This window comes from Ascaphus truei, chromosome 3 (assembly GCF_040206685.1).
Source record: "Ascaphus truei isolate aAscTru1 chromosome 3, aAscTru1.hap1, whole genome shotgun sequence".
NCBI classification, from domain to species: domain Eukaryota; kingdom Metazoa; phylum Chordata; class Amphibia; order Anura; family Ascaphidae; genus Ascaphus; species Ascaphus truei.
This window is the reverse complement of record NC_134485.1, coordinates 226035716-226052156: the sequence shown is the minus strand read 5'-3', so window position 1 is coordinate 226052156 and position 16441 is coordinate 226035716. Positions and strand designations below refer to the sequence as shown.

The window sequence follows — 16441 nt, the reverse complement described above, 5'->3', positions numbered from 1 at the left end:
AACAGTTTATTTTGACATCAAGTAACTGCTAATATGTTTATGAATGCTTTCTCACAATGATAGAGACGAGGTGCCTGCAAATCTCCATCTGCTATAATAATTCGCTCTTCTCTTCCTCATAATGTCATGACAATGCTATAATGATACCACTAAGGTGGGTCCGTGAACATAAGTGATAGGCATTTCAATAACATTTACAGCTCATTGTAAAAGGGGCAAAGTGTCTTGGGACCAAGGGGAATTTCATGTTATCTAGTGCTTTCTGAAGCATCAAGGATGAAGAATACAGGTTCAAGAAGAGAACAGAACCTAGAGAGTATAGGAAGATAGAGAGCGTAGATAGAGCACAGCCAGGGATATCCTGTATATTCCGTCCAGGAAGAAGAAAAAAGGCCAGGCCACTCCAGAAGTAACAAAAATGAACTGATTTATTGCATGCTGGACATACAGCAAAAAAGGACTAAGTGAACGCACCTACGCGTTTCGTACACGGGGTACTTTATCAAGGATTGTTCTTCCTAGAGAGTATAGTAATGGTTTGTGCTGCAGTCTCTCTCATATTTCCAGTGCCATAAATTAGATCACAAAAATGTAAGTTGGCTCCCTGCTACCACCTGAAGAGAAATAAGGATAGCTATTTTGTTTTATATATAGATCCTTTAGTGGTGCAACTTTGGGGCACAAAAAGTGCAAATCAAAGTTAGTAAAATCTTATTGCAATTTTTTTTTCTTGCCCCAGAATTGCAACATTTTTGAATTAATACATAGAACTCAAACATTATATTTTTTTTTAACATTTCCACACTACTTAGCAATGTACAATAATAGTAACCATCTGCTAAACTACTTTTATCAGCAAATACCACCACCACCCAAAACAGTAAATCAATGTTACAATGTTTTAAAAACCTGCATAAAACCTATTGTGCGGATCTCTATATAAGCTATTATTTATATTTCAAAATGTTAAAAGCTCATGGCATCAATTAGAAGAATGTACTCTGGAAAAGTATAAACACCTAAATGCCAAGTTTATTTTAAAACAGCAGAGAAGTCCAGATCTGCATATTAATAAATCAATCTGGAGGTGCTATATCAGGTAAAGCAGTAAAACTTTCCATCAGGTATAGCTTTACAAAGAAATAAGTATCAACATTTCTGCAAATATAATTCAGTTTCCCAGGCTCCTTTTCAGTCATAGAAAACACAAGGCACGCTTAGAAGTGTTAAACATATCAATGAAACGTATGACATGTAGGGGCATATTTGGATTTGCTGGTTTTTGTATACGAGAGAGGGAGAGAGAAAGGCAGATAATTTAGTAGCGTCTCAATTTGTATGTATGTATGCACAGGGCTCGACAAATACACTCGCCCACGGCGAGTTGATATTAGCAGCCGGCGAGTAGGCGGCAGAAGAGGAGGACTGAAGACCATGGGAGTGGAGCAGGAGGAAGACAGCTGGTGGTGGGAGGAGAACCGAACCATGTCAGCGGAGCAGGGCAGCAGAGGAATTAGACAGCGGGCAGCGGAAGCAGCAGAAGAGCACTGAGACCATGTGAGCAGAGCAGGAGTAGGGCGGCACAGGAGAAAAGCTGGGGAGGTGCTATGCTGTAGCAGCGGCAAAAAACGGAAGTCAGTAAAGATTTCCAGGTCGGACTGCTGGGGCGCGCTCCTTTCCATTGGTTCTCCTGTACCGCTCTGCTCCTGTTCTGCTCACATGGTCCTTGGTCCTCTTCTCCCGTCCCCAGTTGTTTCCTCCTCCTCCTCTGCTGCCCTGCTCCACCGAAGCCAGGTAAGTGAGAGGAAAAGAAAGAGTGGGGTGAGAGGAGAAGGAGTGGGCTGACAGAGGAGAGGTTAGAAAAAAAGGAGGGGTGAGAGGAAGAGGGGAAGGAGGGGGGTGAGAGAGGAAGTGCGCATTCAATTGCATTTTCACCATTGTACAGTGCAACTAAAAAAGTTTTGGGGAGGTGGAGAGTCCCTTTTTTGTCTGGCGAGTAGTGTTTTGGGTAAGGGGTTAGTTTTAGGGGTATAGTGGTTAGGGTAAGGGTTTAAGGGTAAGGGGTTTAAGGGTAAGGGGTAGATTTAGTATTAGGGTTTAGGATTAGGGGGTTTAAGGGTAAGGGCTAAGGTTAGGGACTTACCTTAGCGGCGAAATGGCCATGATCAAATGTCCTAGACCGGCACCCACAATATACTCGGCGCTTTACAAAAGAGATAATACAGTACAGGAAATTATAATACAAGAAGTGTGGGAAAAAACAGATAGTAGAAAATGGAATCCTTGCCCCGGAGAGCTTACAATCTAAGTGGAATGTTGTGAGACTTACAGAGACGGCAGGGGAGGGAATAAGCGCTGTAGATAGCAGTGCTTGGCCACAATGGTTCGTAGGAGTGACACTGGGTGTGGGATAGTATCTATGAGTCTAGTCTATTGAAACGCTTCATTTAGGAGGAGAGTTTTAAGATTTGACTTTAAGGTGGGGAAAGAAGGTGATAGGCATATTCTGAGTGTGAGGGAGTTCAACCTATAAGGGGTAGCAAGAGAAAAAGGTTTAAGGCGAGAGAGAGCAGTAGAGGTGAAAGGGGTGAATGGCAGAGAGTTATGGGTAGAGCGCAGAAGATACAGAATAAGAAGCCCATATGCACAAATATTTCTACAATCAAGCACAAATGAAAGACCGCACAGTATGTAAAATGATATGCAAATAGGCTAGTAATGGAGAAAATTATATTCAGGGGATATTCAGTAAGCAGTAGTATATGTGCTTCCTATGTGCCGTAAGCAGTATGGGCTTCTTATTTTACCTTTTAAACAACTCTTTCTTCACACAACACAGAGCTTGGTTTTCATACATGTAGCCCTCAATATCACACAGACATAATTATGGGTTAACCCACCGCTGTGCAAACTTTTTCAGCTGCAGTCCCCTTCCTGGGAGCTGCAGCGTTCGCGCCCCTCCTCCCCCAAAAGCATGGCTTCAAATGATGTTGCAGATCCATCCCTTAAGGTTGGAGGAAAGGAGATTTCACCAGCAATTTGACGCGTAATTTGACACGTGTTGCCATGGCGACGCATCGCCGAAGACCCGGCTGCCAGTAGGTAAGTGAGGTTACAGAGGCCTCACGCCTCCCCCGACATTAAATTAAATGCCTGGGGGAAGAGCGTGGGGCCTCTGTAACAGCCCGCGCCCACCCTGCAAATATATCCCCCCCCCCACTCCACCCAGTTTCCGCACCGCTGGATTAACCTACACTTTTATTAAACAACCCTTTCTAAATTGCAAATTTGGCTTACTGTAGCTTTGCTGTGAGACGCAGTTGCACAGCAAATGTTGGTGCAAAGTTAGTATAAAGCTGGGGCAACATATAAAATGAACTGTATAAAATGCAGAAGTCCCTTTGCTTTCGCCTGGATTTTTTAATTTATTCTTTTAATACTGTTTCTGTCCTGATTATTTCCCAATGAAGTGATATTTTATAACTGTATAGTTTTCTTTGAAAAAAAAATCTGGGTTGCACATGTAAAGCACCCTGCTAGAATTAAACCCCTGTTCTGCCTGTAAGTTATGGCAGATGATGGCAGTGTTAGAGTTAAACAGCTAGCACATGGCTGTGCATGTGAGTTGGCTCCTGGGTATGTTATAGTATAGCCTGGATCCCCTAGTTTCCCCCCCCCCCTGGTTCCACGCTTACCTCCGCTACAGAGGGGGAACCACCGGCAAGCTGCAGGATCACTGCAGGAGCTAGTAGAGGGGCGATCCGGTCGCTGGAACTCCAAATCAGGCGGCCATGTTGCTACTCCCTGTGCATGCGCCAGGTGAGGTTTGCGCATGCGCAGGACAATAGAAGGTTGCGGCGGCCATTACAGAGGGCGCATGCGCAGTAGGGCTACAGGATAGGCGGCCATTAGAATGGAAGCTCCGCGAGGGACTACAACCCCCAGAAGCCACTGGGAGGTACACGACATGGCGCGCATCAGTCAATAGGGCTGCCAGGATTCCCTGATCCCACAATAGATACATTTGGCGCTCCAGTCGGAGCTGGGACAAGGTTGGGTGAGGTTGTGTGTGCAGGGTGTCTGTGGCCCCTACACTAGGCCAGAGACCCCCTTATAGGCCCCAGTTAGGCCCTGACTCCCACTAGCTTGTGGATGCTACAGGGACCTTGCCCCTGTATTGATTAGTGTCAGGACGCTGCACAGCAGATGCGGCCTGTGGTTTGGGACCAGACCACCAACGCATAAAGAGACTGTTAAGGTGGGACCCTCCAGCTGGATACCACCCCACGTGGAGGCGGACTCATTGCCGATGGCATGGGACCGGACGGACCCTTCTGTTCAGTTGGTGCTACCGGGTGTTGGAGCACCCATCAGATATACCCCATCTACAAGTGCACCAACTGTAGACTGTGGGCAACTCTGTCACACACTTCTGGGTGGGCTGGCTTCTGTGGACACCGGGTTGGGTAGGTGCCCAGGGCACCTCTGTACATTGGGGGACACTCTCATCGGGGTGAGGACTTAGTGAATGGACAGTAGGGTATGGTGTGTGTGTAAGGCCGTGCGAGGCCAGAGTTCTATGGTTATTGTGTTGCCTATTGCATGCCAGTAAATGTGTTATATATATTGTGTGTCCTTATTGCATTTGGTCCTGTAAAGGGATTATCTGGCACTGTCAGGATCCCTCACAGGTGGAGGGTCAGTCACCAGACGATCCAGGTACACTCCAGGCTCCCAGCAGCGGTGGTTCAGGCCTCCTGTGAGGCGCAGGTAACGCACCACACATGCATAGTAGCCACCATATCTCCCATAGGGTGGGGGAAACTGCACTACATTGTTGCAACTTCCAGGCACATGCTTGACTGGCAAGGTCTTGGAAAATGCTAGTAGGTCATGTGGTTGATAGAGTGACACTAGCTACATCAAGATCTGCCCAGTTACTGGTGGCATAATGTTCACACCCCCTGGGTATATAAATTAGGGACCCTTCCTTTAGTAGGAGATTCATATATAGATTCGGGTTCAAGGGATCCAGTATATCCTGAGTTACAGACTCCAGGGGATGCAACTAAAGCAGCCACAAAGTGAGAGATACAGGCAGGGAGGGACTTGTTCCTTGGACAGTCCTATGAGAGGGACAGGATCTCAAGCCACTGGAGACCTCTCCAACCACGAAGTGTCAGTGCCCGAGGGAAGAGAAAGAGGCACCATCATTCCCCCAGTTTAAGTAGGGACTGAGAGGGACAAGGTGACAGCTACCACCCTGGGTTATGAAGGTACCAGAGGAGGTGAGAATCTCTAAAGTGCCTGAGGAGGATTACACTGTAAATGAGGGGAAAAAACTGTCTGTTCATGCTGTATGCTGATGTGGTGCACCCAATAAATACTTCAAGTTGAAAAGTTCCTGGTGCTCTGTTCTATTTCATTCCACTCCTCTACAGCCTTGGCTGACCCCACGAGGAGAGAAGACCCTGGGATAAGAGGTAAACCGACTGAGCTATACACATTCTATTGGAACAAGGGGGAAAAAAGCCCTGTCTGATAGAAACAGACATTGAGAGAGATATTTTACTGTATGTCCACCCTATCTTTGGTTGCCGGGCGGGATAGGGGTGTTACACACAGGAGAGGTTTTTTTTTGTAACTTAAAGTTGATTGATTTTCACAGAGAACACAGGTGTTACAATTATGGATCAAGAACAATGAAAATCTGTAAACTGCAACGCAAAGCGATACAAATGAAGAAAGAGAGGGAAAATAGATCAAGTGTAAAAGCCACCAGTATAGAAAAGGGAAACAAAAATGTGAAAACAAACAGAGGTAAGATAAGCATAAGAGGTTTTGTTTTATAACAACTGATAGCATGTTTACTCCATTTTAAGACTAGTTTAATCATTTGCTCTAAAGACCTTGAAGGAAGGACAGTTACACAGAGGGTCCATCCCTCTCCTGCAAATAAGTCCAGATAAACCAGACTTTAGCAAACTGAGATTTGGTGAAGGTGGAGGGGGTGGGAGAAAGGTGAGTATATAGATCAGTCATTTTCAACAGGGTCCATGGAATAAGGGTTCTCAGCCACCGGGAGGGTAGGGGGGGGGGGAGGGGAAGAGCTACCACAGCTCTCACAGCTATCCAGACCTAGTTGCGTGGCAGCACCCCACACAACAGTAACCCAGCGGCTCTCTAGCTCAGCAGCAGCAGCAGCCGCCTGGTCACTGCGATCCTTCCTCTCCATGCTCCTGTCGGCACCAGACGTTGCATTCAACTTCGGGCTGACAGGAGGGAACTGCGGACCGGTGCAGGCCCAAAGATAGGTGTGGGTTGGAGTGTTTAAGGGGGCTAGAGAGAAGGGGGGGGAAGGAGGGGAGAGAGTGAGATGGGAAGGGGGTTAGAGTAAGGGGAGAAGAGAGAGGGAGTGTGTAAGGAGAGTGTGTGAGGGAGAAGAAAGAGGGGGAGAGTGTGAGGGGGAAGAGAGAGGGACTGTGAGGGGAGAATACAGAGGGGGAGGGTGTAATGGGAGAATATAGAGGGGGAGGGTGTAAGGAGAGAATATGGAGGGGGAGGGTGTAAGGGGAGAAGAGAGGTAGAGAGCGAGGGAGAGTGTGTAGGAGGGAGAGAGCATAGGGGGGTGAGAGTGTAAGGGAGACAGTGTAAGGGGGGGAGAGCATAAGGGGGAAGAGGGAGTGTAAGGGGGAAACACAGAGGGGGGAGTGTGAAATGGGGGAGAGGGTTGGAGTTCCCCAGAATTTCACTATCTAATTCTAGGGTTCCTTCACCATAGAAAGGTGAAAAACATGGATATAGATGATAACATGCATTATGTGGGGATCTAATGATGCATTGAAGGCTAATTTTAGTTCACAACCTATTCTCACTTCTAAAAAAAGATCAAAGGGAAACATCTACTTGGAGATATCTAAATTTTTGGGAAATCGGTAAATTAAAGTCAAAGTGGAATGAGTCAAAAGATGAAACCGATCTGCCTAGAAACAAATGATCTAATTTGCAGACACCATTGGGGCCTATTCTAGTAGCTTTGATAAAATCACTTCCATAATCGAATGTGTTGGCATGAACCGAACGGTTTGATATTTGTGTTATCACTTTATTCAGAAAGAATCAGAAACCATTACCGCAAGTCACAGACCATGAGGTAGGAAAATGCCAATACCGCTCGGGATTGCAGTGACCTCATCTCTAATTTTTTCTAATGCTGCGTCCACGCTGCCGCTGAGCGCACTTGGTGCGCTCACTGCATTTAAAATCAATTGGTACGGCCATGCTCATGCGGCGCGCGCTCGCTTGGTGCGACAAACAAAATTGACTTTGAAGAGTGCTCGGCAGCAGTCAATGCACACAGAACACAGCCACACACACACAAACATTAGACACAGAAATAGTTCCGATCCATAACCACCCCATCCCACTTTGCGCTCATATTTGATAAACTTAGCAGGACACCCTGCGCTCTTGCTTGGAGAGTTGGTGACGTCACCGCTCTCAAGCATGAGCACTCTCAGCGGCAGCATGGACGCAGCCTGAGTCATACCGCTGCAATCTTCCCGCTGTCTGTAAGAGCTGCACAGAGACGCTGCCTCTCCCTGCACAGCCCTTACAGGCAATCACACTGTTTTTATTTACATTGTAATAACTGTATTGTAGCAGGGGGTCTCCAGAGCAGAACCGCATTCATTTCAGGTCCGGGGACCCCTGCTTCACGGGTTACATGCACCGGTATGGGGTGCAGGTATCTCCTGTGCGTTTAAATGTCCCGGTCACGTTACGCGGGAGTTTTAAACAAAACAGGGAAATAGCGGCACCCTATACCGGGGCCTGTAACTCGGGAAGCAGAGGTCCCCAGACCTGAAATTAATGCAGTTCAGCTCCGGAGACCCCCTGCTACAATACTATGTAATTAAAATAAAATATAAACAGCTTCATTACCTTAGCGGCTAGTCGGATATGACATGATATAGATCAATAAACATAACGTCATATCAATAGATTTAGGTGATTTTGACAGATGTAGAGAGACTAATTATGACAGTTTTGCTTCTGTCCTTGGCACATCTTACCCATGTAGTTTGTGGGAAAAAAAGAAAAAAGTAAGATCGATGCGGCAACCACTCAAAAGGGACTGGGACTCACCAGAATGGATTAAAAACAGGAGATATTTATTTAACTACATAAGGGAGCACTCAGGACAAACAAAAATGGGGAAACCTCGTCCCACGCGTTTCGGGCATAGACTGCCCTTTCTCAAGGAGTATTACGTTAGCAGTGGGAGGGAGCTATTTAAACCTCCCACAGGCTTATTAGTGGGTGTGGAACACCTGAACCAATTCATAAATCTAAAATAACAATTGCATAGGATAGAAAATAACAATTGTTTATCAAGACATTATTGGCTTACAGCTACTGGGCTGTTTACCTTAGAGCTACACAGACGGCTTTTTTCTTCCAGCCAGGTAGTTTGTGGTTTGGTTTGATTTGTTTTTCTGCCATGATTACAAATATGTACCGGTTATTATGTCGAGCAAATTACGTCACATGATATTCTCATTTTTATTAAAGCATTGACCTCTGGGTCACCTCTCTCTGGGATGCACCAGGGATATCTCAGGAATGTTAGTTTCCTTTGAGACTGACAGACTAATACTGTATGGCTATCGTTAACTTTTAGTGGGCCATCAGTGATGGGCCCCCCAATTAATTTTTGAAGATCAGCACAGACCCAGGTAAGTCTAAACCTGTCGTAAACTCAATATATTGTATTTTTTAAATCAATCTGTGGCTACATTAACCCCTGAAGCATCAGATTGATTAGAAGACTTCATAACTCATGATATTATCATGACAGTCACCACTTCACAAAAACAACATTATGGATCTAGAAAAATGCAGAGAAGAGCCACTAAATTCATAAAGGAGATAGATAATCTTATTTATGAGTAGAGACTAGCTAATTTAGATTTGTTTACATTAGAAAAGAGGTATGTACTGTAAGAAGCGATATGATTACTATAAACAAATATATTCGGGGACAATACAAGGAGCTTTAAAAACAACTATTCAACCCAAGGGCAGTACAAATGACACTGTTCATACCTTAAGGCAGCGGTGCACAAACTGGGGGGGCGCAAGATTATTTAGGGGGGGCACGGGCTGCGTGCGGGGAAACCTGGGGGCGGGCAGAGCTGTGTAAGGGTGGCCAGAAGCTCAGTGCTGAGGCTGCTTCTCTGCTCTGTGTCTTGCAGAGGGGGCAGGGCCTTGCTGCGGGGCGGGGCTTTCCTTCCCTGCACACAGACATCCCCTCCACCTCCTGTGTTACCCGTCCCAGTTTTCAGCAGCATAGGGGCAGGAGCAGGCTTACAGTAATACTTCCTCCCCCAGGTGAAAGTCTGTGACTTATGATTATGTGTTGTGTCTGTCTGTGTTGTGATTGATTGAGTGTATGTGTGTGTTGTGCCTGTGTTGGTTGTGATTTAGTGTGTGTTGTGATTGAGTGTATGTGTGTGTGGTTGTGATTGAGTGTGTGTTGATTGTGATTGATTGACACACACACACACACACACACACACAGCCACACAAACACACACAAAAATAGCCCCGATCCATGCCCCCCTGCTTGCAAAATTATGCAGGACACCCTGTGCTCATGCTTGGAGAGTTGGTGATGTCACTGCTCTCAGCGGCAGCGTGGACACAGCCTAATTTTGCAAGCGCGAGCTGTTGAAATAAGTATTTAGATATATTTGTATTTACATTGTATACCGTTTAATAAAAGGTTTTTTTTTTTTTTTCATGTGATTGATTACATCAGGCAGGGGGGGCTTGAGAAATTTCATGGATGAAAAGGGGGGCTCGGCAGAAAAAGTTTGCTCCCCCCTGCCTTAAGGTTGGAGGAAAGGAGATTTCACCAGCAACAAAGGAAAGGGTTCTTTACAGCAGCAGTGCTCAAACTGGGGGGCCCGAGACTTTTCTGGGGGGGGGGGGCTCGCGCTGAGGCCTCTGTTAACCTACTTACCAGGCTCTGGTCATGCATCTCTATGACAACACAGTGTCAAATGACGCCTGTTGCCATGGAGACATGACGTCAAATGACGCCGCATGTCACGTGACATGACCCCGCATCATTAGACACAAGGGGGCCGCGACCGAGGAGGGAGCAGGTAGGGAGGGCGCAGGGAGTTTGCGCACCGCTGCTTTTCAGTAAGAGTAGTTACAATGTGGCATTCATTACCCATGGAGATACAATAGATACGTTAAAAAAAAGGTCGGACAATTTTTTAGAAAGGAAAGATATAAAGGGATATTTCAAATAAGTAAATATTGAAAGGATCTTGATCCAGGGAGAAATCTAATTGCAACTATTTGGAGTCAGAAAGAAATGTATTTGTCCCCTTATGTGACAGCATTGGATGATGTTTCTGGGGGGGGGGATGTGTTTGCCTTCCTTTGGATCAAAATACTGTACATACAAATATAGGACAAGTATCTGTCGTCTAAATTTAGCATACAGTAGGTTGAACTTGAGGGGCATAAGTCTTTTTTTCAACCTTATCTACTATGTAAAATAAAAATGGAGATAGGTAGGCAGGATTGCTACTCTTAATTTATGTTTTTATAGTGGCAACCATGTAGATAATGCTTCACAGTAGAAACATATAAATGAATGATGTACCTGAGAATTACATACATAATCATGGATAAAAACATGAATGTATACGTACAGAAAGTGGAATTCCTGCTCAAAGAGCCTACAAGCCATTCCACTAAGTGACCAATAATGACCTTTAACAAATAAGGGGAAATTAATGTACTGCAGCTGGATGAGTGCAATGGATCAAAACAAAATGATCACCTATTAAATTGAAATAGATTATCCAACCAACACAACATTGTTATGTCTTACTTGCAATGCTGTATTTACTTGGAACCCTGGAAACAGGTTCTACCAGAGGGTTTGAGCAGGGTTTATTATTTGAGCACCTATATTAATTTATATTACACTTGCACGTATCACTATTGTATATATTTAAGTTGTTAGCGCCTTATATTCACTTATTCACAAATTACTTGCAATGCTCACTGTTTTGTTCCAAAGCCTGTGGAGCATGGGGTCATGTTGTATGTGTGTTGAATGTGTGAACTACTGTATAACTGACAATCTTGGGATGTCAAGGAGCATTTCATCTGACACTGTAAAAAAAATGTGGGACATCTGCTTTTTTTTCCTTGGCTGTTATTCTAAAACTTGAAAATGGTTCCTATTATTTTTTTGTAAGATATAATATTATACTTATTTGGGGGGGAAAAAATTCACACTAAATTTTCTTTCCCCCCCAGGATTACAAGTGAACCTATTCCTACATGTTATATTGATTTTCTGTTGGGAGGACAATGGGAACGTTTGCTGCAATTGATTCTGAAGACTTCAAATCAAAATGTCATTACTTAAAAGTATCACCTTTAGGATTGTACTGACATAGAGTACAGTGCAATCTAGCAGTGAAAGGTTTTGGTGTCTCTGCTTTGCACAATCGTGTGTGTTTAAAGCACACCGTCACAAGAAGTGCATCAGTGGTGATCATGGTGTCCAGTTTACTTTTATAGTTTTAGTTTTCCTGTTCATTTACAAAAGCAAGTGTACATGTTTTGGTGCTAAAAATGCCTAATGCGTCAGAAAGTCAGCAATAAAGGGATGTATACAAAGCCAGATAATCAAACACTGAAGGTATTTCGACTGATTTAGATTCACAGAGGTCCGTTAACTCTGTGTGCTAATAACTGGCCGTTATCAAAATCATTAACAGGCATTATTTCCCCCGAGGTTAATACATATCCACAAATGATGTGCAAACACAATGGCTGTTTTATATCTCATCAGCATAAGCTTAACGCTATGTCAATTTAGCACTGTCTCAAGTTATCTTCAAATAACATGACCCGCATTAAGTATCTGTCCCATCCAGAAATCTTTTTTTTTGCTGGAGAGAGAACCTATATTTCAGGGTCTGGAGGGTAGTAACAAGAGATGGGTGAATTTTTGGGCAGATTTGGATCCGCAGCGGATTGGCCAGTTCCTTTGACCCGTGGGTTTCTGCGGATCAATCTTAAATAGGGCGAATGGCATTTTTGCGGATTTATTATTACCAATACACTCTGAATTCCACAATCCGTTGGCGGATTGTTAAGAATCAGTCTACGAATTGCTGAATCTGCAGATTTTTCAGATTTGTCAACAGATTGTATACAACGGCGGATTTTTGTGAATCCACGCAGATTAAAACCGACCAAATCCGTCCGCAGATTTGACACCATGAAATGGATATGGTGGGTTTAATGCGAGATATGGTGGGTTTAATGCGAGAAAATCCAGGAAATGGTTTAGTGCGGATTCGCCCATCTCTAGTAGTAACACCTTTAGGTAAGACCTAATTAACATCTCGATAATTCCCTGTGGTAACTATAAAGGAGCTCTGTGATTCTGCAGTTAGGAGGACAACCTTCTTTGTATATCATTAGCACTTACAAACTGCTGTTCCCGGCTCAAAAATGTATTTGACCTGCAGTTAGTGAGCTTAGGTTAACGCCTTAAGTCAATAACAAGCCTTTATAGATCTGTGACCCTAATATTATATCAGAAGAAATGGGTTATTTTGTGCCACTGATATTTACTATATATGAATCAAAAGCAAAAAGAAATCCATGTATTAATATCCATCTAATGTATATCAGGGGTGCATGAACTTTTTGTCCTGCGCCCCCCTGCTGGTTCTCCCCCACTGCTCGCGCCCCCCCCCCTCATTTTGTATCCAGTGTCATGTGTCAGTGTCATGTGACTTCACGTGACCCTGCAACGTCATTTGACGCCGTGTTGCCATGGCGACGCGTCACACCAACCGTCTGAATCAAGGTAAGAGCGCGGGGCCTCTGCAGAAAAATCTTGCGCCCCCCAGTTTGCGCACCCTGATCTACATTGCTGCATATATTATAAAAGTATACTACTCTCTTCTGAAGAGTATACTACAATTTGTATTAAATGTAGTGGAACTTTTGCTGTTTTTTCTGAGGGTATTTATCATAGTCTCTGCAAATCTAAGGCAATGTTGCTGCAAGGCATTAACACCATCTTATGCAAAGAAAAAAGTTTTATTACTGTGTTACTATTATACAGTAGAGGCAACGTTTATTCTAACATTTGCCGTAAACTAGCCGGGTTACATTCTGGGTATGTGCTGGGTATGTGCTGGGTATGTTCTGGGCTAGTTTGAGGCACGTTTAAGGCATTTCTGCATTGACTAACGACCCATAGGATTAACACAGCAGGGATCCCTGGCAGTCCAATTCAGTTTGAATGGGACTGCCAGGGACCCCCGCTGTTAATCTGATAGGCCATTAATCAATGCATAAATGCTGGGGCTAGTTTAAGGAAAGTTTAAGGCATGTATTCAGAATGTACCTGGGTGTTTCCTGGTTTTTTGGGGGAATTGCCACTGGTTTTTGTTCGAATAAGAGTTGCCTCTACTGTAGACTGGGATATATATACACTTTTTTTTTATATAAATCTGGTTCTGTATTTTTCTGGGCATTTGCAGATAATATAATAACTCTCTTGATTTCAAGTTTTCAAATGTTGCTTTTATTATGCTGCAACTATATATAGGGCGTTATCCTTAACTACAATATGTTCTGTTAAAAGGTCAGATCCGTAAGACTTTTAGTACAAAGCTTAGAGAGAATCGCTGTAATATTGAAATAATAAAGATTCCATGAAAACAATATGTAAGCCGTTTGCAATAAAGTTTATACATCTGCCATGGAAAAAAAAAAAACCCGGCAAACCATATTCTTACCTTTGGGAATAGTGATCTGACAGCTTAAATCGTAATCTTGCTGCAGACGGTAAAAAGCTACTTCCTGCAACCGTGTACGCTCCAGTTCTGAAAGGCTCTGAATGGGGACTGATTTCAGCCGAACACTGCGCCCAGACATGCTGTTCCATGTAAAATCACCCTAACAGAAAACAGATGAGAAAAATAAAAAAACTTTTAAGAAAGTATAATAATGTACTGTAAAATGCAGAATACATAATGACGCATCAATATATTGCATAGATGTCTTCTAACCGACTCAATCATTTATTTATTTATAAAAATGTTTTACCAGGAAGTAATGCATTGAGAGTTACCTCTCGTTTTCAAGTATGTCCTGGGCACAGAGTTATTGGAATAATGGAATCCTGCTTTGGCAACAATGTATTTTTAACCATATCCAAGGACAATGATGTGCTGGGACTGTGCTTTGCTCTTAAATAAATGACACATTGATAAGAATGTCAGTGTCTTTCAAAAGTATTGCAGTCCATTTACGAAAGTCTTCCGGCAGCAAAATTAAGGACAAACCAGTGCAAAAAAACAGAGCTATATTCATCCAAGAAAAGGCAATGAAAGCAATGGGAGTTTTTCCTTTGTGCAAAAGAATCGCGCCAGATTGATCAGTCTTTGCAGCCAGGAGACTTGAGTAAATAACCCCCTTTGTGTTCACATAAAACTAACTGATGACCACAGATGGGTTAAATGATGGCAATACATACTGCTGTAAAGAATGCACATGTTTCTTCTTCATGTATATAAGAGAATTGTTCAGTATTGAAAAAAATGCATCTGGATTTTTTCTTATGTAGCCAGGTCCCCCTCTTACCTCCGGGCTGCGCGAGGGGACGGCTGCAGGGATGGCTACCGAGGGGGTAACGGTGCAGGGAGGTTGCAGCTGTGTGAGGGTGCCGCCGGAGGGGCGACCGGGTTGCCGGGAGCTCCGAGGCGGGACGCTGGTAGGGAAGCTATCTTGAAGTACCGCACATGCGCAGAAGTACTCGTGCATGCGCTTATGAGACCTGAGGTAGCGGCGGCCATCTTAGAGGAGGCGCATGCGCAGGAAGGACAATAGGAGAGGCAGCTATTACATACACAGGGCTCATACATGCCCCATAATGCATTGGGGATGTGCATCACATGCTGGGACACAGCCAATAGGGCTACAAGATTCTCTTGCCGAGAGAAAGATACATTTGGCGCGCTCAGAGGACCACGCCAGTCAGGAGCAGGACACAGAGGTGAGAGGAAGGGTCCCAGGTGCTGGTAGCCCTGGGACTAGGCCAGCTTTCCCCTCTAGGCCCCAGTTAGACCTCGTCTCACAGTAGGTAACTGCAGCTGTATGGGGAAAGCCCACAGGCAGGGTCGCTTCCTCAGTATTGTGTAGTGTCAGGGACACAGTGAGTATACCACGCTATGAAGCATAGCCTGTGGTCTGGGACCAGATACTGAAATACATCACCAAAGACTATTTTATTGGGGCACACGCCAGCGGGAAACCCCTCCAGGAGGCGGGGATCAGAGCAGGAGAGGATTCGTCCGATCACGGCGTGGGACCACGTCACGAATCAACGGACTCGGCTGCTCGGTTGACCTGGTCTGGACTGAGACCAGGGAGGTATTACATACATGTGCACCAACAGCCCTGTGAGTAGCGCTATCCTACACACGCTCTTTGGGGAGGTACTGGTCTGTGGACACCAACAGGTTAAGTGCCCAGGCACTCCAGTACTTTGGGGGTTCCGCCAGGGAGGTGTTACTTTGGGTGGTAGAATATTGTATGGAAATGGATATATTGTTGTGTCTTACTTTGTGTCAGTAAATACTGTTGTTATATACCCAGTTGTGTGTGTGATTACTGTCTGTATTGGGTTCCTGGGAGAGGCTTTCCTACTGCGTTAGGATCTCTCCCGGGTGGAGGCACTGTGTACCACAAACGTGATCACCCCAGGCTCCCAGCGGCAGAGGATCAGGCCTCCTGTACACAACTCAGGTAATACAGCACAGGTAGTCTCCCTAGACACGGGGGAAATGGGGCTATACTTACAAAACTGTTTTCTTCTGACATTAGCCATGATAATACACAAGTTGTTTTAAATTGTTGTTCTAGAGTGCACACATGTATGTATTCAATAATATATGTTTTGCATAGTGCTTCAGTGTACAAAGTGTCTGATTTTTAGTACCGCTGAGTACCTGTAGCCAAGAACCTCTTGACTCAAGCACATCTTGTATGGATAACTGGATATTATGTGTAATTTGACTTTTAACATGTTTGTTTTTCTTAACTTCATATACATAACCAATGTTTGTTTTAAAAATACACTTGAACCTTTTAATGTAAGCAGTCAAACATGGCATTTCTTTGAGTGTTTAGATAAATTATAATATCTTGCCAAAAACTGGACCGATATGAGCCCCAGAATATATGAGAAATGAACACACATCAGCACAGTGAGTTTTTCAAAGCACACAAGCCTCGTTTAAAAAAAAATGGATAATATACATACAAAGTGCACCCAGTGAAGAAGACATTTCCTGTGGTTAATGTAGACATACCATAC

At 44.2% G+C, this 16441-nt stretch overlaps 1 protein-coding gene across 3 annotated transcripts in view; it reads right to left on the bottom strand.

The window, feature by feature from the left end:
- The window catches only part of ARHGAP6 (Rho GTPase activating protein 6), a 672820-nt gene that overhangs the window by 87398 nt on the left and 568981 nt on the right, over positions 1-16441 (bottom strand). For all 3 annotated transcript variants that reach the window (XM_075590252.1, XM_075590253.1, XM_075590255.1), the window contains exon 2: positions 13860-14019. In XM_075590252.1, the coding sequence (XP_075446367.1) occupies positions 13860-14019 (160 nt within the window). The remainder of the gene's footprint in view (positions 1-13859; positions 14020-16441) is intronic.